The sequence below is a fragment of the Chelmon rostratus genome, chromosome 3 (assembly GCF_017976325.1).
Source record: "Chelmon rostratus isolate fCheRos1 chromosome 3, fCheRos1.pri, whole genome shotgun sequence".
NCBI classification, from domain to species: Eukaryota; Metazoa; Chordata; class Actinopteri; order Chaetodontiformes; family Chaetodontidae; genus Chelmon; species Chelmon rostratus.
The window spans coordinates 19,837,171-19,864,804 of NC_055660.1; the positions used below are offsets into that span (position 1 = coordinate 19,837,171).

The 27,634-nt window shown below is 41.5% G+C and overlaps 3 protein-coding genes across 4 annotated transcripts in view; 2 read left to right on the plus strand and 1 right to left on the minus strand.

The window, feature by feature from the left end:
• Window positions 1-10,143, plus strand: part of usp43a (ubiquitin specific peptidase 43a) — a 116,929-nt gene extending 106,786 nt beyond the window's left edge. Inside the window, exons 15-16 of the mRNA XM_041933102.1 lie at window positions 3,060-3,221; window positions 3,336-10,143. Of these exons, the coding sequence (XP_041789036.1) occupies window positions 3,060-3,221; window positions 3,336-4,486 (1,313 nt within the window). The 3' untranslated portion in view covers window positions 4,487-10,143. The remainder of the gene's footprint in view (window positions 1-3,059; window positions 3,222-3,335) is intronic.
• An 8,772-nt stretch (window positions 10,144-18,915) lies between these two features.
• Window positions 18,916-20,678, minus strand: mchr1a (melanin-concentrating hormone receptor 1a). Of its 2 annotated transcripts, XM_041966852.1 has the most exons (3): window positions 20,624-20,678; window positions 20,140-20,148; window positions 18,916-19,934 (listed from the first exon to the last, which is right to left on the minus strand). In XM_041966852.1, exons 1-3 carry the CDS (start codon window positions 20,676-20,678, stop codon window positions 18,916-18,918), a joined length of 1,083 nt encoding a protein of 360 aa, XP_041822786.1. The 2 variants fall into 2 exon arrangements, with proteins under 2 accessions (XP_041822786.1, XP_041822785.1); XM_041966851.1 differs by lacking the exon at window positions 20,140-20,148 and having other exon boundaries at window positions 18,916-19,940.
• A 4,182-nt stretch (window positions 20,679-24,860) lies between these two features.
• grb2a (growth factor receptor-bound protein 2a) overlaps window positions 24,861-27,634 on the plus strand; it is a 31,595-nt gene continuing 28,821 nt past the window's right edge. The window contains exon 1 of the mRNA XM_041966853.1: window positions 24,861-25,156. Within this exon, the coding sequence (XP_041822787.1) occupies window positions 25,079-25,156 (78 nt within the window). The 5' untranslated portion in view covers window positions 24,861-25,078. The remainder of the gene's footprint in view (window positions 25,157-27,634) is intronic.

Sequence of the window (27,634 nt, forward strand, 5' to 3'; positions counted from 1 at the left end):
ATTCACAGACAAAAGGCGTAATTAAAACAGAAGCACTTAAACAGGACAAAACAATGAACCAATAACACTCCCGTGGCAGACATTAATCATGACCCAGCAATGTCAACCTCCAGACAAAGTGGGGACAGCTCAGAGCCACTAGACAATGAAATTGTGTGATACCATTAAATGCTGTTCGACATCTGCTGGATTCACACTTAAAGAGCCCCCATTAGTTTTACCTTGACAATCACAAAGACAGCTGTACAATCTGCTAATGCAGCCTCACACACAATGCTGATGCAACAAAGTCATCTGTGCAAAAAAGAAAGAAAAAAAATGCTGCTATTGACTTTGTCAGCATCAAAGATAAACTTGAGAGGAAATGTTAAAAAAACCCATCCATTGTGTGCAAGGTAGCATAGGGGGCTGGAACCAGTCTGTTACTGTATGCTGAACAGAATTTTTCGCTCTGTAGTCAGTAGGCAGTGAGTTATAATAGTCAGTAGTGAAGTGTCCATATAAGCTCGGGCTGCAGCCTAATAGTGTTGGAAGACTGCGTGTTCGCTGCTGCAGAGGAAATAGTGTGTGTGTGTGTGTGTGTGTGTGTGTGTGTGTGTGTGTGTGTGTGTGTGTGTGTGTGTGTGTGTGCGTGTGTTTGCGTGTGCGCGCGCGTGCGTGCGTGCGTGTGTGTGTGTGTACGTGGTGGAGGGAGGGCGGACCTTGACGAGTGGTCCATTAGTTCTCAGTGAATATCAAAGTCAGTACATTAGTAAAGGTCAGCAAACATGTAACATTATTATTTTTCTTAAAGATCTTGAACAGCCAGATTTAAAGCTGCTCTTTCAACAAACATTTCCATCAGGGAAAGAACAGAAAAAATAAGAAATTTTTAAGTAAGTACTTTGGCACCGCTATGGGAAGCCAACTGTCACATGTTTGATTGCTGCTCAGTTCGACTGGCCAGGTTGTGCCTTGTTATGAACTACAAGCAATACATCCAGTGCAGATAAAGAGAGAGAGAATGCATGTTTCGTCTTCTGTCATGATAATTTACTGTTCTATTTGTTTTAGCCATCTGTTTCCATTTCATCTTACTGCAGCCGTGTAAAATCAATGAATACCAAGCCTCTGGGTGTAAAAGAGTAAAGGCAAAATGCAAAGTGCACTGAGCCTCAATCAGGCCCAAAAACAAACATGCCTCACGTCCTCACGTTTGCTGTATCCATGTGAACAACAAAGTGATTCCTCTTAAAGTGAAACGAGTCCACCTGACAGGCTGAAGCAGATCAGAGTGGTGGTTGAGACGAGTTTGACACTTATTTCCTCAGGAAAAGGCAGGAACGCTTGGGAAACAAATGTTTTCCTCGCTTGTTATTTGTGTCTTATTGGATCTCTCCTCGCAGCTTTTCCTATCCACATACAGCATAGACATGCATCCAAGGATGTAGAGGAAGAAGGAGGCAAATAAGACTTTACTTCCCAGCATCATGTGGCATCATTTTTCCACAACGTCAGATACTCTTAAAACATATTTTCATCATCTGTCGGTGGATTTGTCCCTCACTTTTCCCCCAATTGTTCAGTTTACATGACCCTCAAGGCCTCAACAACCGCTTTCTCCATCATCTACTTAATATGAGCAATAGGCTCCTACATGAACACAACTCGAACAGTCGTGGTCATTTCACATTAGAAATCTGTTTGTGTTTGTTTTCCTCTGGTTTCCTTTTTTCTCTCTGGTTTGAGATGGAAGGGGCTCAGTTGGAAAAAGGTGGCGTCACATATTGTCAACCAGGATTTAGTAACATTTCAATTAAACTGTGATGACAGTTGTCAAATCTCATTAAACTACACCCCACCACTGTCCTGATGAAGCAGATTAGCTGAGCTTTTGGGTGTAAAATTTGTATTTAATTATAACTGAGATTTAATTTTTTCAACTTTGATCAAAGTTTGTTTAGTTATGTATACCTTATGTAGCTTAAAGTACTTCATTTTTGGTGCTTTGAATAATGTGCACAGGCCCATTGAATGCTGTATTTCCTACATAGCAGAACAGAACATTAAGATCTAAAATATAATGCATGTTGTCTCTGTAAAAGTGAGCTGTTTGACACAGAGTGCTGTAGACCACATCCTTGCATGCACAATAAACTGCTTTAGGTTTAGTTGAATAAGATGAATTTGTAGCTGAGTGTAGTGTAGCGTGACTTGCTTTCTAAAATTATATGTATTAGACCTTAATCAATCAGTCAAGTTTCCAATAGGGCTGTTGCTGTTTACAACTCTAAAAATGCAGTGTCCAAATAACATGATAACCGTTTATTAAAGGAAAAATGGTAGCATTATGCAAATTAGAGTTTCTGCTTGACACACTGTCTGCTGGTCAAAGAGCTAAAAAGCTCTTTTCTAAATTTCCTCCCCTCTGTAACCTCCTCCTCCCTGTCCGTATGCAGGAGATCGACGGAGATGATACATTTAGGGGTTCGGAACATCTCAATGATGGCCGGCCCACAGCGGATAAGGAGGCCGGGAGGCATGAACACCGAAAACAAAAGGATTGTTTTTTCACATTTAGTGCCACAGGGCAAAGCGTGTTCGCTCACAACACTGGTACAGGCTCCTTCTTAATCTCTGCAAGTCAGTTAATCCTGCTCAGAACAGCAAGCGAGGAGCCATATCTACCTCTCTACTTCCAGCTGTTCACATGATGAAAAACAGCAAACTCTAGATGGGCTCAGTATAGGAGATACCGGCACGCTCTGATTGGTTGTCATTGTAACACAATAATGCTGCAGGTCCCCCAGTGTGTTCACTCAAGTGCTTCACAGTAAAAAATATGCATAGCCTGGTAAACAAAATGGCTTTGTCTCTTTAGCTAATTTCCCTGTTCACTGCACAGGGGTGTTTTTATAGAACTTAGCCATTTAAATTATGTTAAGGCTCAAAGTTATGTGAATGAACTTTCCATCGTGAGTCCAGCAATGTTATAGGCGTGCAATGCTAAATTGGTGAAGTCGTCTTTTATGGTTTGTATTCTTCTTCTGATCCCTCTCTTCCCTCTGTGTGCCTCACAGGATCCACAAGTTCATCGATGTCAGACCACTGGCTAATCCGGCTGACAGGGGACAGTAAGAGAGGCAGCCTGGTCTCTCGATCCTCCACCACCTGCCCATCATCCATACCTGACTCACCTGAGTCTCCAGTCTTCCTTGACAATGGTTCTAGAGAGGAAAAAGGTAAGGGACCCCACAACAAGGATTTACCCTAATCAGTTGGGTGGCTTATTCTGTGTAAAGCTCTTGAATTTAAATGCAAAAAATAAAACATTTTCCTCTCTACTTAATTGTTAGGGGGTTTTGAGAGCAGGCCATTTATCAGGGGTCTTCAGGGACGCAGTGTGAGCATGAGAGCCCCCAGCAAGACCAAGGACACCTTGAGCAAAGTGCTTCCCCTGCGCTGGTCCTTTGGTTCAAAGGACAGACGGAAACCTGACCCAGTGCCTCCATCTGTCCAAGATCCTGCCCCTGTGGAGTTGGTACAATACTTGGAATCTGGCCGGCGGCCCCGGTGCACAAAGGATCCAATAGTGACATTGATGAGCGAACCACGCAGCACAAAAGAAGCTGATGAGGGCCGGACTGCAACCAATGTCCAATCATCCAGCGTTGGCAGCATAAGTTGTGTAGGTAAGGCAGTAGATGAGTCTCCACAGGTCCCGGAGGGCCAGAGGAGGCCCTCAGACAAGACAGCCAGCCTGAGACGCAGCAAGGGGAACCAGACAAGAGATGAGAACACTGTGAATGTCAGCAGTAGCTCGAGCAGTAACACCCTCACCAGGAGGAAGGATGCCAAGAAGCAGAGCTCCTCCAAAGCTTCCCAGGACACTGAGACAAAAAGGAGTTCAGGTGCTGGTGTTCAGCCCAGCTACAGCACTCCTAGTCTCCATGATGGGACTCTAAGAAGACAAAAAGGGGACAGGGGTGAAAGGGAACATCAGGGTACATATGAAGGAAACTCCAGTACCAAGAAAGGAGAAGTGCCAAAGAGCCATGAGGGACTGCTGTCCTTCTTCAAAGGTAACTTTCTGAAGAAGGACTCAAGGAAGTCCAAGGATGGCGACTCAGGCAAAGTAGGAGGTGAGGAAGGAGGCAGAAGGACCCTCTCTAGGTTGTCTCTGTCTAATGGGGCAGCAGGAGGAGGAGCTGGGGTGGAAGGAGGCAAGTCTAATGGCTCAGGCCATCTGGGTGATGAGCTGGCAAACGGGAAGGTGGGACGAACCACGGCTGACATCAAACGCTCCCAGAGCTCCTCCAACATCCCCACCAAATCAGAGCAGAGCATGCGAAGGACAGCATCTTTGCATCGCAACGGGATGTCTACAACCCCAGCACCATCGCGCAGCCTGACAGCAGACAAACCGTCTTATGGCACCCTACAGCGGACTCGTTACAGCACAACCTCACTGGGGCGCAAAAGGACAGTGCCCGAATCCAGCTTCTGACACAGAGATATTTACCACATCCTCACATACACACAAAGCCTTTTATCTGGTATAAAGTGAATGACGTCCAATCGCTGAGATCAAAGCAATAGAGTGGTACACACTGGTATACCTTTTTATTCCCAGACAATTGGGGAGTTCAGAGACACGGAGCAAATGAAGGGTCCTTCAATGATGGGATATGAAGAGCAAAATGAAATTATGTGACCTGTCAGAGAGAGTTGATTTTTATTCAGTTTTTTATGACTTAAAACAAGTGCCTGAGTAACGAATATGCAGTTTAGACCAATGAGTGCATCTGTTTAGCACTGGAAGCACGAAATCGCTGACACACATACACACACACACACACACACACACACACACACACGTACAAGGATAATATCCACATTTGTGTCTTATTACTGTAGTGTGTGTTGGAATTCATTACTTTCGAATTCTTATGGTTATTTGCTTATAATCAAGACACACTGATTGTGTTCATTCGTAAGAATGTAATGTGTCCACTTGATTGACGTTGGTGCTTTGAGGCTGTAGTTTCAGATTAACATCAATGCTTCATCTTCAGTCCCTTGTTTGGTGTTTATTTAAATTACAGGATGGCTTTAAATGCAAAGCAGTGTTCTTATGAAGCTTTGATTTATCCCCATGTGATCCAGGCTGCAGTTGTTGTTTATTCCGAGTTAAACCTGTACTAGAAATACCTTGACCTCTAACTGAACTCTAACTCGCTGGTATACTGTAGAATCACTGACCTGGGTTGCTTAATCATTATTTGGCTAAATAATGAACCCCTACTAGGACCATAGCGCTTTATAGCTGAGCCTGACTAACCTCCCTTTGGCATAAACAAATTTAGAAAATACATTTGTCTGCTGTGAAGTGTATTATTAATTAATTAATATCCACCTTTAGAGAATGTATTATACCTTTTATATAACCTTGCTCAATCAAACTGAATGCATTCCTTTTTTTTCTACTGCTTTAGTGTAATCACTTTTTTTCATTATGATTGCATATGATTTTGTGTGTTTTGTGTAACTGTCACACAGTTAATTAAGTTCCATTTAGCTGTGGGTTATATGTAGGTTATAACCGCAATTAGCACAGCAAGAAACTGTGTGTTTCTCTCCTGGCTCAAACTGCAGAATGTAGCACTTGCTGTTCTATTGAAGCTGTAGTTGTTGGAAAAATTCTTGAATGTGTGCAAATAGTGGTGACTCGAGCAAATTCTGGAATTTTCACCAGAACCTGACATTCAGTAATGCTGTTTTTTGTTCTGTTTTGTTGTAACAGATGCAATAATATTGCAGCCTAAAATTGACCAAATTTGACCAATTATCAGAGTGAGAAATAGCAAGGAGCAGGGTGTGTCAGTATTTTAGGGCGGGGTTTTTCTTTTAATTATTCCTTACATGAACAATCTTACTGTGGAAGATTTAAAATGCCTTAATTAAAACACATCAAGAGAAGAAATAATATGAAATAAAGCACACATGCTTATACTTCCTTTTTTTTGCATGCATTTGCTATGTGTTTACTGTAAGATAACACAAACTAACACTGGTTAGCCGTCAAATCTTACCAAGAATTCTGCCCAGCGGATCCCTCTGTTTGTTCTCCTACTTGCAGCACAATTTATCTCTTAAAAATGCAGACTGTTAATCAAAAATGTAACAAAATGTACTTTCAATGGTAACATCCCATCAAGAAACTTTTATAATCTGAAAGACTGTCTGTCATAGATGCCATTAGCTTTGTCAGTGACACTGAGCACCACCCATTGGTCCCTACCCCCAGGCTGTGATTGGACAGTTGATTGTTTTTCATTTCGGAATGGACAGTTCGTTTTCTTCTTTCTTTCTTCCCTTCACCTCCTCAAGGAAACTAATGAGTGCTTTGTGTATAATATTTACATGTCTATGCTGCTCTCTGCTGCACAACACTTAAATACAGAGCACCTCAAAGTGAAAAATTACCAAAAAAACCACTGTAAGCTAAAAACTGTCTTTTTAGTAAAAGTTTTCATTGAATTATGACATGGTAAATGCAAACAAAAAAGGAAATGCTTATAACAATGCATATTGTATTTCACTTTTTTTATTATTTGTTTAATGTAGGCACTTTAAATCTTCCACACTTATTAGCCAGAAGTCAAATTTGGCAGTTCCTTTGTGAAATCGGCATCATGGAGGTCTTGCTGTGCACTTTTCACATCTTAGGCATTATGATAAGTCATGATGGTGTTTATATCCTGTGAGCTTTATTTATTGAAACATGCAATCATATTTACTGTCATTTAGTATAATCTGTTATTCTTGCTTAGTTGTACCATGTTCCCTCTTTTCCCCCAATATGACCTTGCTTCACATTTGCATGGTTAGTTGTTCTCTTACACTTATGGCCACTGTGCAGTTACCCTAAAAGTCCCTTACATATCTAAAGGAATGCATAATTGTATTCCCAGCCACAAAATTGAAATGGGTTCCTCCCTATTCATAACTCGAATTCTGGTTGTACAATAAGCCAGCTGGATCACATAAGTTGCTGCTGCAGCAATGTCTAGAAGCTATATGTGCACAAACATTTCCCACGATGCCTTCTCAGGCTCTACACATGTATGGCCCTACGCTGATATTCTCACAGTGCTGAGGTTTCACTCGCAAATACAGTAACACTACTGACTGACATGGCAGTTAGAAAAAAATCAGTCATCCCTCAAACATTTTACTGACAGGGTGGGTGTAAAATGAACCTCACAAGCGCTACACCACCCTCAGAAATAGCTGAGTGTAACTGAACAGTCAGCATATTGTGATGGAATATTCACCCTGATAATCCAGCTTGTTATTGAACTTGCAGAATGTAAACAACGTTGCACGTCCAACACCTCTAGTATAGTCTCCTCTCTGTATGAATATACAGCTTCGCTTCGTCATCTTCTAAGATTTGCAGCCGTCAGCTTCATGGACAGAAGCACTCAATAAGTGCTAATAAGGTTTATAATTCAGATTTTGTAGCTCAAGAGCCTGTAATGTACTTTCAAAGGATGATCAGTACTTGATTTGCCGTAGATATAATTTTTTGCAGTTATCAAATCTTTTTGATCTGCTTTTCTGTGAAGTTCACTTGACTCTGATTGGAGCTTTGCATAGATATATCAACCCACATTCGAGACAGGAATGACCTCTCGTGCTTATCACATCAGCTGAACCCTGTCAGGCCATGCAAAGCTTGCTGCCATGCCTCGCTACATCACATTGATGATACTAGACAAAATGCTGATGTTCAAACAGTATCACTGTTGCATCTCAAAATAGACAAGCATGTCCTTTCCGTCGGGCAGGAGCCTGTAAGGATTCAAATCAAAGCCAGTTCTCTATGCAGGTCATCAGGTTGTATCCCACTGTGTCATTGTTTTAATTACACAGTAAACAATTGAATTCACATTAATTTCATTATTTATGACAAGGGCACAAGCGTCTGTGTCTTATGAACAATGACGCCATAGAGCACTTTGCTTTCAAGACTATGACACATTGCATTTTTTTTTAATTTCAGAGGTGAGGGTTTGGTATCATGTAGTGCAACCATATATTTTTCTGTGTGTCAGGAAATGTCTTGGATAGACTCTCCTTTCCCTGCAAAAGCTTTACTGGCGTAGTTATACTGTTATTTTTTAGTAGCCAATTCAGGGAAACTCAATGTCCAAATTTGGCACAATGTAAAGAGTGGCCAGCAAAGAAAAAATAGCATGCTAGATTTTAAATCTTCACTGTAAATGTTTGGATTCCCTTTGCCTCTAACTTACAAAATCCTTTAGCAACAGCCATACATTTTCTTAACAAGTTGCCTGAGATTTCCCCAAAACTTGTCTTCACACAGATATCATCATTATGTACCGGTCGTCCACTTTGCGGAGCAGGATGATTATTTTTCGTAGATATCTGATGTTTCTGTTTTCCTCCTCATCTCCCAAGCCGAAACATTTAGTTGCAGGCATTGGTCACAGCTTTATTTAATGGCTCACTGGTATGTTTGCAACCTGATTTTTAAACTTTTATTGCCATTTTCCTTTTAGGGTGTTTTATTTTTCTGGATTTTTCTTTTTATTTCTGCAGCTAATTACGACAAATATTTGTGCAAGTGGCAGTTAAATTACTGTAGCAGTAGACTGAGTAAGCTGACAGCCCATTCAAGAACACACACCACACTTTTACTGGGACTTTCAGTAAGCTGTAATTTTCTGAGCCTGTTTCATATGTCTAAGCAATAATAGTTGAAAGTCTTATTCTTTAGTATTGGTGTTTTGCAAGTTTGGACTCTGAACCGCTGTTAAACTTCTTGGGTGCGGTTTAAGTTGAAGATTGAGGAAGTCTAGCACAGATTTTTCTCTCCAAATGAAAACTCAAGCCTCAATACCCAGTTAATCACAAATTGAGACACTTTCTTTTCTCCTTGAAATAACCAGAGGGATCAGCAGTGGTTTTGTTTAGAGTGCAGCTGCTTTTTTAAACCTTATAAATGAATCCACAAATTCTGCCCAAAAAGGCTGAAATTACTATAATCACACAGTTGTTGAAGGCAGAATGAATGGGATTTGTTGTTTGCCTTCTGGAAACAATGGCTCCTCTTGAATACGTGCTGAACAATGCAAAATAAGAAGGGAGGGCAAAGACTCTGCAGACACAGACACCTGTATCTGCAGAGTAGCTGCTACAGTGTAACTGGAGATTTGTGCTATTAGCAGCTTAGCTCCCCTGAACTAGCCGTGACAAAATGACAGCTGCGACTTTAAATTAATTCAAATTAAATATATGCAAACATTCATGGCGACTCTATAGTGTTGTCCATACTCAGACTGTGAGCAGCACTCCCTCTTGAATGCATGGAAAATCATTACTCTTATTGTACTGTCCAGAGCTGTTTTTGATGGAAAAACTCATCTTCTTCAACATCAATAATCCCTTATTCAGAATGGAAACATACATGCTTTTACAAATCATTGTAGATGCTGGCCAAAGCAAACCATCTCCATCTTTTCAGTACATTTTCCTGAGTGCTACGTCTCGTATAAAACACTGGTCAAAGACGGGTCAGCCGTTCAGAAGTAGCAGATAATCACTGATAAAAGCAGTCGGGAAGAGTTTATTTGTGAGATCAATGCCGTGTTATAATAGGACCGTGTTTTTTTGCATGGCTCGATCCAGTTGTGGCCACATATACACAAAGTTTACTCTGACAAACTGAGCACTGTTGTTGAGTGTTAACACAATTTTTGTGAAATATGGGTTGAAGATGTTTTTATATACAATTTTTCTACATTTTATATATATATATATAAAAAATCTGCATATTTGTGGATACATGCAGACAGAACTGTGTGTGTGAGAGAGAGAGAGAGACAGAGAGAGAGAGCGAATAAACTAGCTCATCGTTCCTGACATTTGACCTGTGGGGTGTAGTGATTTGGAAATACGATGCCAAGCTTTTCAACTGAACTCACATGCAATGTATTCCATGTTTTGCATAAGGGTGTAACAAGTATGCTTTCACTGTAAAACAACAGTTTCTGCCTGAACTGTCCTCTGTACATGATGGTATATTGTTTTTATTTTTCAATACAATAAATAAAAAGGTATTATTTATGACTATGACAATGGCCTTCAGTCATAGCAACATGTTTTAGAAGCTGGATTATACATTTAGCATAAAAAAATAAAATCTTAGTAATGGCAATAATTTATTATTTTCTATTTTAGATATATTTCCTGAAATCACAAACAAGCAGTTTGCAAAATTAGTGAGTTTTGATGTGACTATAAAAATTTGCTGCTTTTCTTTCTCATTTATGAAACAAACTGAATATGTTTTAGGTTTTAAACTGTAATTTAGTTTGTATCAAGCTACTGTATTTTAAGAGGGAAGACACAATAGCCATTTTTCACTCTTTTCTGACAGCTGCTAGATGAAGCGATTAATCAAGAACATAATCACAATATTAAAACTGCATTAAATGATATTTTGTGGGGGGTTGGGATCAAGAGAAACATGCTGTGGATACAACATTGACAAATCATCATACATACCTGCTAGCAAACGGTTATTAGTGGCACAAGGCAATGCACGAGCCAGTGGCTTGAGCGTAGCTAACCCTTTAAAAGTTAAATTTTAAAGGGTTAGCCCCCACAAAATTTAAATAAAGAGCTGCACTGCTCTGCTGCTCCATGTAAGGTGTGCTCCAACACACCTGATTCAGATGCTCAGCTCGTTACTGGGCTCTGCTGAGGCCTGATAACGAGCCATTCATTTAAAACAGGTGTGCTGGAGCAGGAATACATCTTAAACATGCAGGGCAGTGGTACTCCAGGACCAGGCTTGAGAAACAGTGGTATAGATAACACCAGCAGCCCCTTCCTGCCACTGTCAAAATTTCTGCTGCGCCTGAATTGTCTAGTATATTTTTATACATATATATATATATAGTTGCTCAGTTTTTGGTCTCCACCAACTCCTGAGCTAAATGTTGCTCTGCATTCACCAGCTAATTGTTAACTGTGTCTGTCAGGCTGTTTCGTAATGAGCTGTGGGTCCTCAGAGCTTAGTGGACTGGATGCCCGCTGTGTCCGAAAACAACACTATGAGAGCGAGCGAGTGTGTCACAACAGTTGACCAGACAGCTAACCAATGAGCTGAAGCTCGCCTAGCTCTGCAAAGTCGATTGGAGCTGCAGATTCAGGCGATAATTCTTAAAAGGGTAATCACAACAAGCGAGCCCCTGTCATTTTGTGTTTTTAAAAATACCAATTATAGAAAATAATCATTAGTTGCAGCCCTAACTCACTTTCCACCACTGGCTAAAGAGGCATTTACATCAGGAAAGTGCTATCAGCACCTTTGAAGCTGTTTTCTCTGGCTTTTTTTGGCAGAGACTGCAGCCCATAAACCGGTTCACGTTTCAGACACAACGTTCAATTTTTTGCTATTGTTATCTGCCCTAAAAGAATTAGGATGTGGATGGTCTCGAGGAGCCGCGCAAGAACAAAGATGCAGAAAATGGAACCCGCTAGATCCGGAAGAGGCAGCATCAGCATCACCTGGGAGGGATATTACATCCCCTGCAGGCGCACACACAGCAATTAGTTTGCTTGTGTGACTGTCACTGTTCAGTCCAACTAAAGTGAAGAGTGGAGTGGAGGTTGGCCAGCAGCAACTAATTAGAGTGCTGGAGTGCAGTAGACAAGTAGTGGTAATGTGAGGAGAGGATGTGTGTGGATTTTACATCAAGGTTAATTTGGGAGCTGGCTGTAAAGCCCAACTTTGCACTGCTGCATGCTAAATTTATGTTTTTGTGATATCTAATAAACATCCTGTCCATAATCTCTCTACCAAGAAGAGAACGGATGCTAGAAATGACTTCACTCATGTGTTGCCAGCAGCTACACAAACGGCACAATGTCCCTCATGAGGCGCATAGTCAAGGACTGAATAATCGTTAAGTGGTTGTTTTTAAATGCATACATAATTACAAAATGATGCAAGTTAGTTATGTTGGCAGTGCTCTCCTCCTTTCACTCCCACAGTTGCTTGTAAATGGCCTCGTCGATTGCGTCACAATGTCTTTTTCTCCAGCTGGGAGCAACAGAGGATTAAGGCAATGACAAAGGCGAAGTGGATGTGGCCATCGGGGATGGTGGAGGTGATGTGATGCTGGGGATGAGGTGTTGGAGGGGGGATACCGGCAGCGTCTGCTCACCTCACCTCTCAGGACGACAGCTGTTTCTCCTCATCCTGCTCCAATTAATGACGTTTGAATGGCATCCATGCAAGCAGCTACGATATGAGAACGCTGAGTCATTCTGTATTTCCTATACATTTCTATCAACTGATAAGGCAGAATAAAACACAGTACCTTGAAATTAACTATTCCAACCACGTTATTTCAACTTAACAGACCTAATAGTCTTTGATTGGTGTATAGTTTCAACACTTTGAAAAGAAGAAACACAGAAAACTCTAATTATTGTAGTTGAACTTATATGCAAACACAGTTTCTGTCATGGCGCTGTTCAAGGCAGCTTCTCTGTCAAACGTTTGTTTTGGAAAATATGAGTGTGACAATACTGAAACATAATGTTCTCCAGATCATCTTAAATGGAGAGCGTGTCAGTGGTGGCGTCAGGCAGATCAGCTGATGAGCTCATCTGAATTGCGCTAATGGCTTTGAGGAATACAGCATTTCCCACAGCCGTAGTCAATTTTCATGATAAATCCCTGCAGAATCTTACTGATCTGACCGTCATTCCACCCAATAACATCCAGTCCTGGGCCTCTGTTCTGCTGCAAGACTGGCAAAGTCATTCGTTGCCTTGGCTTAGTGTTAACACCTCCGCCACATTGATTTCAAAACTCTGAAGGCTACAGTGTCAGAAGAAAAATGTGAGAGTACAACAGCCATCATACTTTTTGTTGTGTTCCCAGTCTTGCAAAATTTGTTCAGTAAAACATGCTGAGCAAATGAGCAGTGTTATGCATGTGCACAAGTCATTTCTCCCTCCCACAGATGTGCGCTGCAGTCGAACATGGACATCAGAGATTGAGTGTTAGACACTCTCCAAGTAGCCCCAACACCTATGGATCACTAGATACGCCCATAACTGTTACTTTAGCAGCAATGCACTCTGTTGCGCAATGTTGCCACAACTGTTTGTCCATGTGTGGCTATGTGTCTGATGCCTGATGAAAGGATGAATCCCTCACCTTGGTGACGGCCATATTAAAATGTTTACAGCCTGAAGAAACAAACAGCTTTGGTCTCTTAAGCTAATTTCCCTCATTCAGGACAGCTGTACAGAGGTGAATTTTCATATAACTGATTAATTTAAATGATTTTAAGGCTTAAAGTTGTGCATAATTATGGGCAAGGCAGATTCAGCAAACAGGCCTCATTCAGCCCACCTCAGCTCCACCCACGCTCCACCTCTTTGCCCACTTTTGGATTAGCCGTCTGGCAAGGTCAGGAACTGCCAAGATGGCGACAGCCGTAGCCACTCTCACTGAGCTTTACAGTGGCTCTTCAGAAACCCGTGGCTGATGCCACAGAGACCACGTTCATGTTTTACAAAAAACTCTCTGGGACACATCTCAAAACCTCAGGAGCTGAAACCAACCGTCTCCATGACCCAACACCAGTGAGGGTTAGTTTTGTGATTAATTTAAACTGACTCTGACCGAGAGGCTTTCACCCCAAAAAAAATCTTAATGTTCAATGGACAAGTAGAGGCAGCTTCTGTTACCATCTGAATCAATCATCAGGGCCCAGTTGAGGAGTCACACATTTGTCTCAAGGAGTTTTCCAGTCGGTACAGAATACTACACCCTCTGTCCTGACTCCACCAGGTAAGGAAAAACTCCCAGAAAAAAACACCCTAAAAATAAGCCCTCTGCTTCAATTCCAAAAGTACTTTTCTGAGTCTGACAAATGGTGCTGTGACAGAAAATGGATGTTACACCCATTTTCTGACGAGGCAGCAGCAGGGGTCAACCAGAGCTGCTGCAGAAGAGTATGCACTCTCTGAAACGTCCCCAGACTTCATGTCAAGGGGCATGAAACACAAGGGTGTGCGTGTCATGCTCTTGAAATTCTGAAAGGGTTTTCAGTCCCTGAGCTGACCGCAAAGGTAATGGAAGCATCTTTTATCGTTTGCAACAGCGTGTCTGAGAGTGCCCAGTGAGGGAACAACACAACAAATACAGGGACAGGGCTGGACCAGTACTGTGAGACCCTCTAACACACAATACTGTCAAGAACAGGCCGTGGGGATGAAAGGAATACTGTTAACTACAAAAGTACTGCAGTGACGACAACAATCAGCATCAGTTTATATGTGAGCCTGCACTGAGCGTCTAATCCCTGCAGGAGATGAATGCTGAATTTTTGAAGGCTCAGTCTTTGGTGCCCCACTGTCACATCGAGCGCCGGCTGGTGCTTCTGGCTAGACTCGCAGTTGTACCTACACTGTCAGGCCAGTCCAAGCCTGGTCCTCTGCAGAACACACTCTTACCTCCTTCCAGCATTAAAGATTCAAGGTTGTGGAGCTCATTTCTGAGCTTCACACCATGCGCAGTAACTAAAGCTGCTATGTATTAAATGAGAGGGTAAGAAAATCTAAACTGAGTATTCCTCAGTGAGGTGCCCCCTGTGATGATGTCCTCACCCGCCAAATGCTTGTGTCGATCTGCAGAAACTGTCACTGTTGTTTAAATGAGTCAAACATGCGCTGAAGATTAGAACTGGCTTGCCATTATCTAAATTCCATTCATTTCCCTTTAGAGCCAAGATGCAGCTGGAAGAATTACATCTCTAGTTGATTTGGGGAATATGAGCTTACACTATTTCTAACCGCGTCTCCTAGAAATGACATTTATTTACAACTAATTTGCAGCAGCACATGAATTTTGAAGGAATGCTAGTCGGATCATTATTTGCTAATCAATAATAAGGAAATGTTAATTTATCATTGTCAAAATTTAATCATAGCTGGCAAGTCGCAAAAATGTTGCTCATCAGTAAAATGTAAAACACACACACACACACTCTGTCATAAAGTCTGAACAAGTGATTATAAAGTGATTCCTCCATTTCAACATTTTGAATGTCATCCACAACTTTTTGTAGGATAAATAATGTAATGCGTCAGTTGAGTGATGCTGCAAGTGTCTCCTGTGCTCTGCAATTACATTTTAAACTGTGTGAGTTCACGTGACACTGCTTTGCCTCTGGTAAACTAAAGACTTCTGTGCTTTAACACTTGCAGAAAGTTGTGCATGTGTTAGATATCAAAGTTAAAATGTACTTTAAGTGAAATCAGGAGGCAAACAAAACCCAACCTCAGCTGTATAAAATATTTCTGTCACAGTAAAGGTGTTGACATATTAGGCTTTATTGGACAAGAACAACAGCTACACCAGAGTTTCTCATCCTTGATGTCGGGACCCTACGGAGTGTGGTTTGATAAGCAGAGCTGCCCTCTTAAAAATAGAATATAAAAGTAGGTCATTCTGTTGACAACTCTAATTGTTGGCATCAAAACAGCTCTGAGACTAAAAACTGGGTCACAGGGCTCAAAAGGTTGAGAAACCCTGAGTTTCATATTCACAGATTAAGATATTTTATATTTCCATGAATAACATATTATTACAGCATTTTAATTGCTCACTAAAATATAACATAACTTAATATCAACACAATAACATTAACAACACCTCATTGGCAAAATGGCATTCCTTTGACATATCAGCCTATCCAAAGCACAGCCCTTCATTTAACTCGGTGGGTTTGAATTGCATGAAAGCGATACTGAAAATGCAGGAACATTCACTGTTTGACAAATAACCACTTAGCTTACTGCAGAGGTTCCTCTGGATGTTTGGGCATGTAAAATCCAGATAAAAAAAATCTGTTGAGATTTTTTTTTTCTTAGGGCTTGTAAAAATGGCTCTCATTTGCATGAACAAATACACTTAATGTGGTGAGTCAAAAGCATTGTTCAGTTAGTGTCAGTGTCTGCAGGAGATGGACAAAACCCCAAGCTGTCACACCTCTTATGCATGAGTTCGATATTTTTTTTTGTTTCGTCATTATTTCGATAGTGACGTTGCAAATTCCTGGAGCGTCTGCACCTGAAACTACCCACTTGCCCATTGCCTAATGTCACACAGAATTTCACTGAACAAGCAAACAGACAGGCAGGACAATATCCAAATACTAAATTAGTTAAAAGCGCAGCTGAAAGAGGTACAGAGACTAACAAAGACAAAAGAGCAGATCTGTAGGCCTCTACTGTGTGTGGCCCAGTTAAGGTGAATGCCTTTGGGTTTTTACCAAATTCCACATTTTTCATTTTTACAGTAATTACAGAATCATCATCATCATCATCATCATCATCATCATCATCATCACCATCCCTGTTTGGAAGTTACTCCCTCCAAATCAAGCATTTATGCATAGACTTTCCATTAGGCTCCTTGACAGTGCAAAATATAATACAAATATTCTGTTATTCAGGTGTTATCATACACTGAGGAGACAAACAGTCAGTTGATTGAAAGCTGTGGCAGATATTGTATTTACATAACTCTTTTTTTCCAAGAAAGGCTAAAAGGTCTGTAGAAGGCAATTGAATTGAAAATGAGACACTCCACTTCATCTTTGTTATATGATGTGTCCTTGTACTTGTACTACCAAAACATCATCTCCCGTCTCAGTCTCCATCTTCATGTTCTTCAGGGGTCAGACAGTCACGGAAATCACAGAATCACAGACGAACACAAGAACAAGGACGCATGTTTGATCAAACCTCAGTAACGTCTGCGCAAGTCTTTATACACAAACTCTTAATGATCCTTCAAACCTCTGTCTGTCTCCATCATTCAGAACAACAGCCATGTACAGTAGATGGTGCACTGCATGAATGCACAGTTATATCACACTGAATGTGCGCGGTGATGTGTATCACCTGGTGTCATGTACTTTGTCTCAGTCTCCTCATGTAAAACAAGATGTTTTGAGCAGCAATTATTTATGACATTCACTCCACTTCTCAGACAGATAATAGACAGTCGGACCCACTAAAGTGTTTAGTTACAATTTTTACATACATAATATAATGATCTGGTCTGCAAGGCAAAAGCTCCATGTTGAAATGGTTAAAGGATAGATGACTGTTTATACACCAATGGATGTAACAGCCTCACCTGTAACGCGAAGTTGTGCTCAGACTGAACAGAAATGCCTGATTATCCCAAACTGTATGAATCTAAAAATGCGTGAATGTTCAGAGACTAGAGCAGAAAGGAGGTGGCCTGGAGGATCATGACAGTATCAACTGAATAAATGTGAATGAAGCCAGATGAATTTAGTTTTGCATCCAATCTGAACACACCGCTGAGTAGCTACTAAGTCTGCTCTACCCTCTAACTGGTCTTAAACACAGTCCAGGATCACAATTCTTGACATAAGCATTGTCAGACATGCAAATATAAGGTTTTATTGGCTTTTTGTACAAGTTCAGACAACAAACAGGCCTGACTAAAGTGTGAGCTTCCCATTTTTTTGCAGGTTTAAATGAGGCTGCAGCAGGCTGAAGAGGCTGCAGCAGGCTGGTCAGTTTTTCTGAGAAAATCAATGATATCCGGCTTTGCGTGATTATGAATGATCAGAAATAGCTTTTTTTCAGGTCTTCAGGCGGAAAAATTGTGAATATATTATTTGAAAGGAGTGGTCAATAGGGGTTGATGTGCAGGCATGACTGTTCAGAGACAGTATGTGCAGCACACACTGAAAGTTTTCAGACCCTTTCAAGTTTTAACATTTTCTTTTTATGGCTCAGACTCACCTTGAAATGGATTTTTCCTCTTAAGGCTACATACAATGTAACACAATGACAAAGCTATAACAGGTTTTTGGAGTGTTCTGGAAATGACTGAAATAAAAGACATACATACATACGTATTCAGACTTCACTAACTACTTGGTTAAAACACCTTTTCACAGCAATGACAGCCTCAAGTCTTCTTGGAAATGATGCCACAAGCTTGGCACGCCTTTCTTTACGGCAGTTTCTCCCATTGTTCTTGGCAGAATCATCAAAACTCAGCCAGGTGGGATGTGGAGCATCGGTGCACAGTCATTTTCAAACCTCTCCAGAGATCTCTCTTGGCTTTGGGTCTGTACTCTAGCTGGGCCCGACAGGACTTTTACAGAGTTTTCCTTAAGCCAGTCCTGTGTGTCCTTGGCAGTATGCATTTGGGTCAGTAGTTTTCACTCAGGATCGCTCGCAGAGAAACATCCCCGCAGCATGATGCTGCCACCAGCGTGTTGGACTGTATGGTTGGTTTTCCCGGTTGCTCAGTTTGGTTGAGTGGCCAGACCTAGGAGGACTATAGGTGGTGAATGACGGAGACTTCTGAACTCCTGGGCATTTTCAATGCGATTTTCTAGTATCCTTCCTCAGATCTGTGTCTTGACACAATCCTGTCTCACAGGTCTACAGACAATTTTCTCATCCCCATGGCTTGCTTACATAAACCACCAACTTTTAGACCTTTTATAGACCTTGTGAGTTCTCAAATGTATGTCTTTCATAATTATGTCCAATTAATTCAATTAGGCACACAGAAGTAGGATGCACCAGAGCTCAATTGCTTGCGTCATGAGCCTTTGTTATGACATTAGCAAACCTTTGTGACTTGTGTCATTGTGAAGTCTTGTGTGTAAATTGATGAGAAAAAAATAATAATCCATTTTAAGATGAGTCTTAGAAAATTGTCAAGGGTCTGAAAGCTTTCATGATGCACTGTACTGTTCTTCTGCTAATGTTCCATTCATCATGCCTTTTTTTTTTTTTTTTTTTTCCACTGATCATTATTCATTGTGGGGCCACATTGGAAGGGATCATGTCCCCAGTGGATCGCTCTTCCTGCTGAGCCCCTTCAGGTACCATTCTCACACTCACACTGCCGCCATCGGTGGTGCTCGGGTTCACCCGAAACTTTCTATCAACAGGGCGTACGGCCCTGAGAAACTGCCTCTTGAAGGTCTCACTTAGGATAATGTAGAGAAATGGGTTGATGCAACTGTTAGCATAGCCCATGCTAATAGCTATGTTGTAGGCATAGGAGAAAGCGAGGCTTGGCTTCTGCACTCCTAGGTGGACCAGCTGAAGGATGTAATAAGGGGCCCAGCAGATGAAGAAAGCCAAGCAGATGGCCACCGCCATCCGGGTCACCTTCCTGGTGCGCACCTTCAAACTCCGTGGAGGCAGTGGTGCCACGCTGGTGGACATGTGCTGGAGGATCTTGAAGAACACCAGGCAGATGATGGACAAAGGTATAGCAAATGCCAAGAAGAACTGGTAAAGTGTAAACCAGTATGTGTCAGTGACTGGGTCAGGCAGAAGGAGAGCACATGCCACCAGGCCATCTGGGAGAGGCATCAGGCCTGCGTACATCCACACGGGGATGATGGTGAGTAACGACAGACCCCACACCAGGCCAATGACCAGCACTGCAACACAAGGTGTGCGGATATAGTTGAATCGAATGGGATGGACCGTAGCCAAGTAACGGTCGAGGGTCATTGCAGTGAGGATGTAAGTGCTGACAATCTGGCTATTGGAGTCAAGAGCAGTTATGACCGTGCACATTGCAGCTCCAAAGTGCCAGGTGCCATTGCCAAGCAACTGGTGGATGAGGAATGGCATCCCGAGGAGGAACAGGAGATCCACGATTGAAAGATTTAAGATGAAGATGTCTGGAACAGTTTGCCTGGCGCGACACTTGGTCTTCTTCATGATTGTGTAGATGACGATACAGTTCCCTATGATACCCAGAAAGCAGATGATGCCAAAGATGACAGGGAGGATGGCACTGCAGTGACGGGCCCCGTCTGCAGCTGGAGACAAGGAGTAAAAACATTGAGCAACATCATACTGGAATCGTGCAGTGTGTTTAATCATGCTGTGAGATATGAAGTCTTAGATTGTAGATGCATGTAGTGCAGTCACTTCATCACAATGTATTGGCAAGAGCGGCAGAATCATACTGTGTTCTGGTTGGTCAGGGGATTATTAGGCAGATTTATTATCAGACACTGAGCACTCCTATAGTTTCTCCATCTTGCTTTTAGAGTGTTGAACAATTTCAATGTGGAAATTATTCATAGGTGTGGATTTGCACATGTGAGTGTGTGTGTGTGTCCGTTGGCTCTTCGAACACAGCAAAGCGAAGAAAGATGAGGATGGGGGGAAAGATGTCATTCATATGCTGTTAGATCTTAAAACAGGTTGCTATGGATAGGTAATATGCACATTTTAAACACAGTGTCACATGAATGTAGAAAAAAATTAAAATTGAATAACATAATTCACTGCAGCCTGAATTTGTGCAGTAGTCTATGAAAGCATGTACAGTTAAAATGGACACAAGATAACTTTGGGAGATTGAAGGAAAGGAAAAGCGTAAACAACTTCACCCATCTGATAGTTTAAACACATGTTGAATGCGGGTTTGATGCTTGAAAGGTGGTCGATGAGGCTCCACCTAGATTACACAACCAGTGCGCTGCTTGCGACCTACCTGTTGTTGAATTAGTGCCTCCGAGAGAAAAATTAGAGTCGTTCATAATATCCATCGGAAAAAATCCAAATCATCCAACTTCAAGAGAAGCTATTAACAAGTGCTTGCTTTCCAGGTGAAACGCATGTGAAGCAGGCTGGAGGCGAAATCACTTCTTGCTCTCTGAGTGATCGCAGTTACTAATTCAATCGGCTCTGCGAGCGGACCGGTGCGCTCTGTGCCTCCACAGATAATAAAGGCGCTCCTCGGTGAGCGGCTGAGGAGACGGAGAGAGCATTTCACCCTCGCGGTCTGTGGTGATCTGTGGAGCTGCAGGTGTCAGTCAAGCTGGAGGAAAATCAAATCAAATAACTGATAGCCCGTAGCTGACATTCTGTGAAGAAAATACAGTGTTTGTGCGTAAAAATGTTTCCTTGGAGACGTTTGTGCCAAAGGCATTGTTTTAAGGGCGCTAACTAGCTTTCCACACAGTGTCTTTGGTATTTAGAATGACTGTAGAATGCAGGTGCAAAGATTGCAGATTATGATGATTATGCTTGTTTGCACCTCCCAAACACATTTTCAAAGTGCAAGTCCTCTCTTCTTCTTTTTAATTAAATAATGCGTTGACGTGTTCAGCATCCAGCGCGGGTTTGTGGGCTTTAGAGGAGCAGAAAATGCGCAACAGGTGTTTCTGTTTAGCAACGAATTAATTGAAGACTCCCTTGCGAATTGCTGGCAGGTTTGAACCGTTTTATCAGCCCCAAACAAGTCGTTCCCACCCGCAGCCACTAGATGGCCTTGCTGCCCCTCATTCGGAGTCCTCGCACGTCTCCGTCATGATAATTGGATGTTACTATGACAAGAATTGTGGATAATAAATGAGCTTCTGAAGGAGCCAAATATAATAAACATGCGTATATTGACTGGGTTGGGAACTCAGGGCAGTTAAAACAATAAATCAAAAGATGGGATATGTTAGATGAGGGTGGAGGAAGCAAGATTATGCACTGTGTGTGTGTGTGTGTGTGTGTGTGTGTGTGTGTGTGTGTGTGTGTGTGTGTGTGTGTGCTGTAAACAAAACTTGAAACCTGGCGTGGATGCTCGTATGCACTTCAACATTTGTGAGATCTTGCATTTTAAACATTTTTTGTCCTCCGTGCAGAGGGCTGGGGGCATTTTTCAGTGACAATCTTGCTTCATATGCTTATATGAGAAAGAGTTACCAAAGTACAGTATAACCGTCTTGTAACAGTCAGGATATATTGCCCTTCCCTTGTTGTCACTCCACATTCTCTCATCAAACCATACTCCAACAACAAAAAATGTTTTGACTCCATCAAGGGAAAGTTCCCAACGTTAACCGAGACTCATTTGGATACCACATATTTAGTTTACCGCTTCATATTCTAAGCACCATTTAGACTAATAATTGTTATAATTCTTGCTCTGTTTTCATATGGCCCTATTATCAGTGCATAGGAGATCAAACACTCGTGCATTAACTGCAGCTATGAATAACACAGGGCTGATAACACAGGGGTCACAGTGGATCAGTTTTTAGTCTCCTTACAGCAAGAAGGTCATGGATTCAAATCCTGAGTGTTTCCTCTGACCATCACATACAGCACATGTATATAAGGTTAACCAGCTAATGCGCTTGACAGAGGGCTTACACCTGGAGTTGGTCCCTGGGTGCTGCAGTGGCAAAACAACAGCTCCTAATACTTTAGATGAGTTAAATGCAGAGAACACATTTCCCTACGGGGATCAGTAAAGGATTACTTAATTAAATTTCCCTGCTGCTGTTTTCTGCTGCCCCACCAGAAATAACACTGCCAACTCTACCCTGAATAGTTTGCTCACATTAGAACAGAACATTCATAGCCTCATTCAAGCAGTTTGCAGTTTTAACCCCGACTGTGATAGGATGTCATATAGGTTTTCTTCACATACAACTTCTTTATTTGCAATAACTCAGAATTCAATCTATGCTTGATCATGCTGACCTAAGCGTTCACTAGTAAAAGACAAAACACCCCAACATGAACTCGTGGGAGATAAACATTTAATTTCCATCTAAAGATTGAGCTTTGTTTTGTTTCTCCATTGTCAAGAGAATAAGGAAATGGTGTGCGAGAAATGAAAGTGTCCAATTTGCATCCCAAAGCCCAATTTCACTGCAACTGCAGCAATATTTTTCTGCAAGCTGTTTTTGACAAAAGTTGAATGCTGTGTGAGCTTTGGACTTCTGAAAGAAAGGGAGAAAATGGCTGAGAAGCAGACAGGAAGAATAGGAAGAGACAGAGGGGAGTATGACTTGCAACAGGGTCCCTGGTTTGAATTGAACTGCCAACATTGCAGTTATGTGGCATGTATAGTAGTCATTCAGCCACCAAGCCACTCCAAACTTCTTTTGTTTTGTCTTTTTTATTCAGCAAGTCTAACAGTATGCATGTATCCACAATTAGTCCTAAGTCACTCATATTCAGTGGCCTGGAATAAATCCACAATTTCTGTTATCATAGTTTTCTGACAACTGGACATTTGGGGTCCCGTAATTGTAAAACCAAGGCTGAAGTGTGCAAAGCAGTGAAGATGACGCATTTTATATTTGGATTCTTAAGAAATTAACCAAAATAACACAAAAAAACACATTCTCTAAATAACTTACCCAATGGCATCCAGTTTTTCAGACAGCTTTTCTGTGCCGAAGTTTTCCCAGGCGTAATGACTGGCTGCAGGCACCCTATCAGGTGCTTTCCTGAAGTCTACCTGTCGAGGTATTCTGGGCACGTCCAACTGAAAAGACCCAGGGGCAGAGCCAGAACACACTTGTGGGATATGAGCATGCATTTTTATGTGATTTGAGTTCAAACTGGACTTACCATTAAATTCCTCTCCTGGCACTGATTACAACCTGAATTACAACCAACACTGAAGTTTCTTCCCTTCATGTCTGAAAAATGGCTTGCATGTAACTCTACACCTTCGGGCACCTTCTACACCTTCTTCAGGACCCCTTAATGTCAGATAATTTTCACTGACATTATAATGTTATTTCTATTGAATGAGGGGTTAATTACTTTGAACTTTAGTCCCAGTCATGTACATTGTGTACATTTCTTCTCTTGCGGCTCTGGTAAAATCACCACGCATGGTTTCCAGAGACATTATGAACTGTAATTTCTAATTAGGTCTGGAATAAAGTGAGGTTTGGGCGTTGGGTTCCTTTTTCCTCATAAATCAGTGATTTACTTTAATTTACTATTCTATGCTGAGCAGCTTGAAAGCAGTTTTATTTGTGGCTCCATGGACACGGAACAACAGCCGCACATCCATGTGCTCATGGGAAAACCTAAACTGAAAGTGGCTGAAAGCTGTGTGTAACTCTGTGTAAATTCCTCAGTAATGTTTGGTATTAGCAGTAATCTTTTCACGTTACAAGTTTAGGAGATTATCTGCTTCTACAGTCACTGACGGACTGGACCCATGCCAACAAAGACTGGAAATTGCTAATTATTTTTAAGATTTAGAAGAGACCTTCATCGCCTCCTTTTAAGGGCTGGGTGACAGAGTCGTGACAAATTTCTTCATGTGAAAGAATGTCTCACAGGATGTGTGATGGAACAGTGAAGTCCTCCCTCTTTTTCTAATTTGTATTTGTTCTAAGAAAACTACTCTGCATGCTGATCGGCCCACTTGTTTCTGGGTGAGGTGGGAAAGGTTTGTAAAGGTTTTTGAATGTGCGTTTTTGTTTTTCTGTGCAGTACTGATGCTGTATCTCAAAATGGAAATTGCAGGTCATAAAAAAAAGAAACGCTTGATCGCATCCTCATTTGACCCCTTTCTTTGATGTAAGTCACTGCTGATAAGAATGGCCGCCCTTTCATAACCTTTACTTTGTCTTGTGCTATCGCAGCATCTACACAGCTAAACAACTGTGCGAGATGTGATGCAGCTCCTTGTAACAACATTTAATCTCATAACTTATAAACATATGAAGTGAGTGCTGAGGTGCTGTTACCATCATAAACGTGTATGTCTATGGTTAACATACCGCCAGCCTGTCAAACACTTATTCCGGCAGTTTCGGGAATTGATCTTTCTTTTCCTCTGCCATTGGCTAATTAATGAGAGCGCTGTAATTGGCAGAAGGAAGCGCCAATCACAGGGCTTCCTATCTTATTGGTCACATTAACATCCAAAGCCTTACTGGAACGACGCGGTTCCGCGTTCAATACAGTTGTCGCCCCTCTTGAGCTAATTTAACTACAACTCGAAAGTAGGTGAAGTTGTAGTCAGAAAACCAGTAAAGTTCTAGTTTTGTGTTTTTTCTTGCAGACATTTATTTTTCGTGAAGTTGTGGGAGAGAAAACGTAAAGTTTCAGTGGACTTTCAGTATTGTTTACGCAGGAATTACTGATCCAAACTTCGAAGGCTCCGTCTCCTCCTCGTTGCAGTTTTTTTGGCTCCATGGAGGCTGTGGCCATTGCCGACTTTACCGCCACATCAGACAATGAAATTAGTTTCAAGCGGGGATCAATATTAAAGGTAAATCTGTCATTTGTTTATGCACCTGTAAAAAAACGTTTCATCTACACTTTTCACCAACACACTTGCGTGTTTTTGCTGTTATTTTCAATTGAAGTGATCAATGATTACTTCCCAGTTTAATTTTTTGTATTTATAATCTATTCTCTTACTTTGATTTTCTATTTGATTATTTCATTGTGCGCAACAATCACCTTGCAGTCCTGTACATGAGGTGTTTATACACTGTGTGTTGATGTGCAAAATGTACAGGAATGCAGATTCATTAGGCTTTGCTGCATAATTCTGCCACATGTGTGCAATGTGATCAAATCTTTCTGTCAGTTTTGTGTGTTTCAGCCAGTGATCCATGAATGGATCCTTTGAAATAGTGCCTTGGTGTTCAGTGTTCAACCCTGCAGGAACACCTGCATGTAGGCCTGCCAATCAGTAATTCTGTGTTATCTGTTTGGTGAAAAGTGCTTTATATGGTCTTTTGTGGCGCTCATTCACAGTTGTCACAATGTGAGTTTCAGTTAAAAGAGAGCCTTGGGAAAAAAAAAACTTTTTACTGAAGTCAGAATTTGTTCCAGCAAAACAAAGAAATGCTTGGAACCAGATTATGCTGTGATAATCACACAGTTGATTGAGGCCATATTGCCCGACCCTAATCACACCCAAATTAGAATATAGACTGCACCTGGGTTTTTTATCACAGTTTCTTTTCCCAGTCAGAGTAACTGGCAGAAAACAAGTCCAACTCAGCACAAATATGCCCAAACTGCATCAGCGCTCTACTTTTCTCTCAATTAAAGGACCAGTGTGTGTAGGATTTACGGACATGAAGTGTTGCAGTTAAAGATTGCAACCAGCTGAATACCCTTTGCCTCACCTTCCACTTCCAAGCATGAAGGAGAACAGGGGCAGCTAAAAATGCGAAAAAGTTGAAAGGCGCTCTCTGGAACCAGTGTTTGGTTTGTCTGTTTTGGGCTACTGTAGAAACATGGCGGTGCAACATGGTGGACTCTGTGGAAGAGGACGTGCACTCTCTGTAGATATAAGGTGCTCATTCTAAGGTAACAAAAAGACAATGACTCTTATTTTCAGTTGACTATACACTAATGAAAGCATTATTAATAGTATTATATTCCATTCCTGCCAAGAGATCCCCTAAATCCTACACACTGCAAGCCAACTTTAGGATAGTTGATATCGCAACACATACAATACAGCTGAGCGTATTCCGGCTGATTGACTTACTTTGGCTGCCTGTTGGTTAGGCAGACCAATGCACGTCAATCTGTCACTCCATCTGTTATCTAGTAAATTATGGTGGCTGCATTCATTTCAGCAGACATAGTTCTTCATATCCAAACTATTGATGCCTAATTGACAGACATGTCAGGCTATGCATGTGTCTCCGGGGCCTGCATGTGTGATGAATATTTTAAATATCCATATTTCCAGAGCTTTAAAATATGTATATTTGTGTGAAGTGCCTGTTTTTGCGCAGCAACAGTCGTCTTTTAATAGCTTTTCTGACTTTGACTCAGATCTGAGAGCTCCACTCAGTCTTGAGTTGCATCTGTCTGTCAACTCTTGCTTTGAGCAACCAGTCAGGCCAGATTTCTGGGCTGGAGGGAGAAAGGAGGTTGAGGTTAATGGGTAGAAAAGAGAATAGAAAAATTATTTGAGTAGCATTGTTGAATAACAGGCCACACAGGACTGGGCTGTTTGGTTGTCCTTCCTGGGTTCATTGGACGCTTCTGTGTATTTCCTCTCATCCAGAGCTGCCTGGTTTTGTGAACTGTGAGTACCCCCTGAACATTTTATATCATGTGATTCACTTGTTCTTCTCAAGAAAAGACCTGCAGGTGATACACTTCAATGCATGAGATACTAAGAATTGTCAAACAGATAAAAAATGATAAATTCCTTGGACTTCCATCCTTCCTTTGGACTGTTTAGGGGTGCCTTATATGATAATGATTTTTATATGATCACATGATGAAGACTAACAGCAAAAGGCAGCAATACAACCGACCTTTTTCACCACCTCACCAATCAATCAATCAGTCAATCCAATGAAAATAAGAAATAATCCATTGAGCAATTGTGATTAAGAAAACCTTGACATTATTTTCAAGATGGCCACGAAGTCCATAACAAGTAAGTCAAGCAGTCTGGAAATAACTTGTAGGGACATTTCAGGGACACGATTAAGGAACAATATTTTTCGACAAAAGCCAAAAGTGGGCTCTGATTTTTTCCCCACAGTACTATGCTTTGAAGCATGTGTTTGCAGTGAATGTGAAAAATGTGAAAGAAAAACTTTCTCTTTGCAGAGAAGTTCCCAGTCAAAGTAAGGGTTGTGTGCTTGTGCTCACCCGGCAGAGCTCTTGGGACAGTCCAGACTGCTTTAGGGTGACATTATGTCATTAAATATTCATGTATACTGAACAGCTCAAAGGTACAGTCTGGTTCACCGTAAAAAGAAAA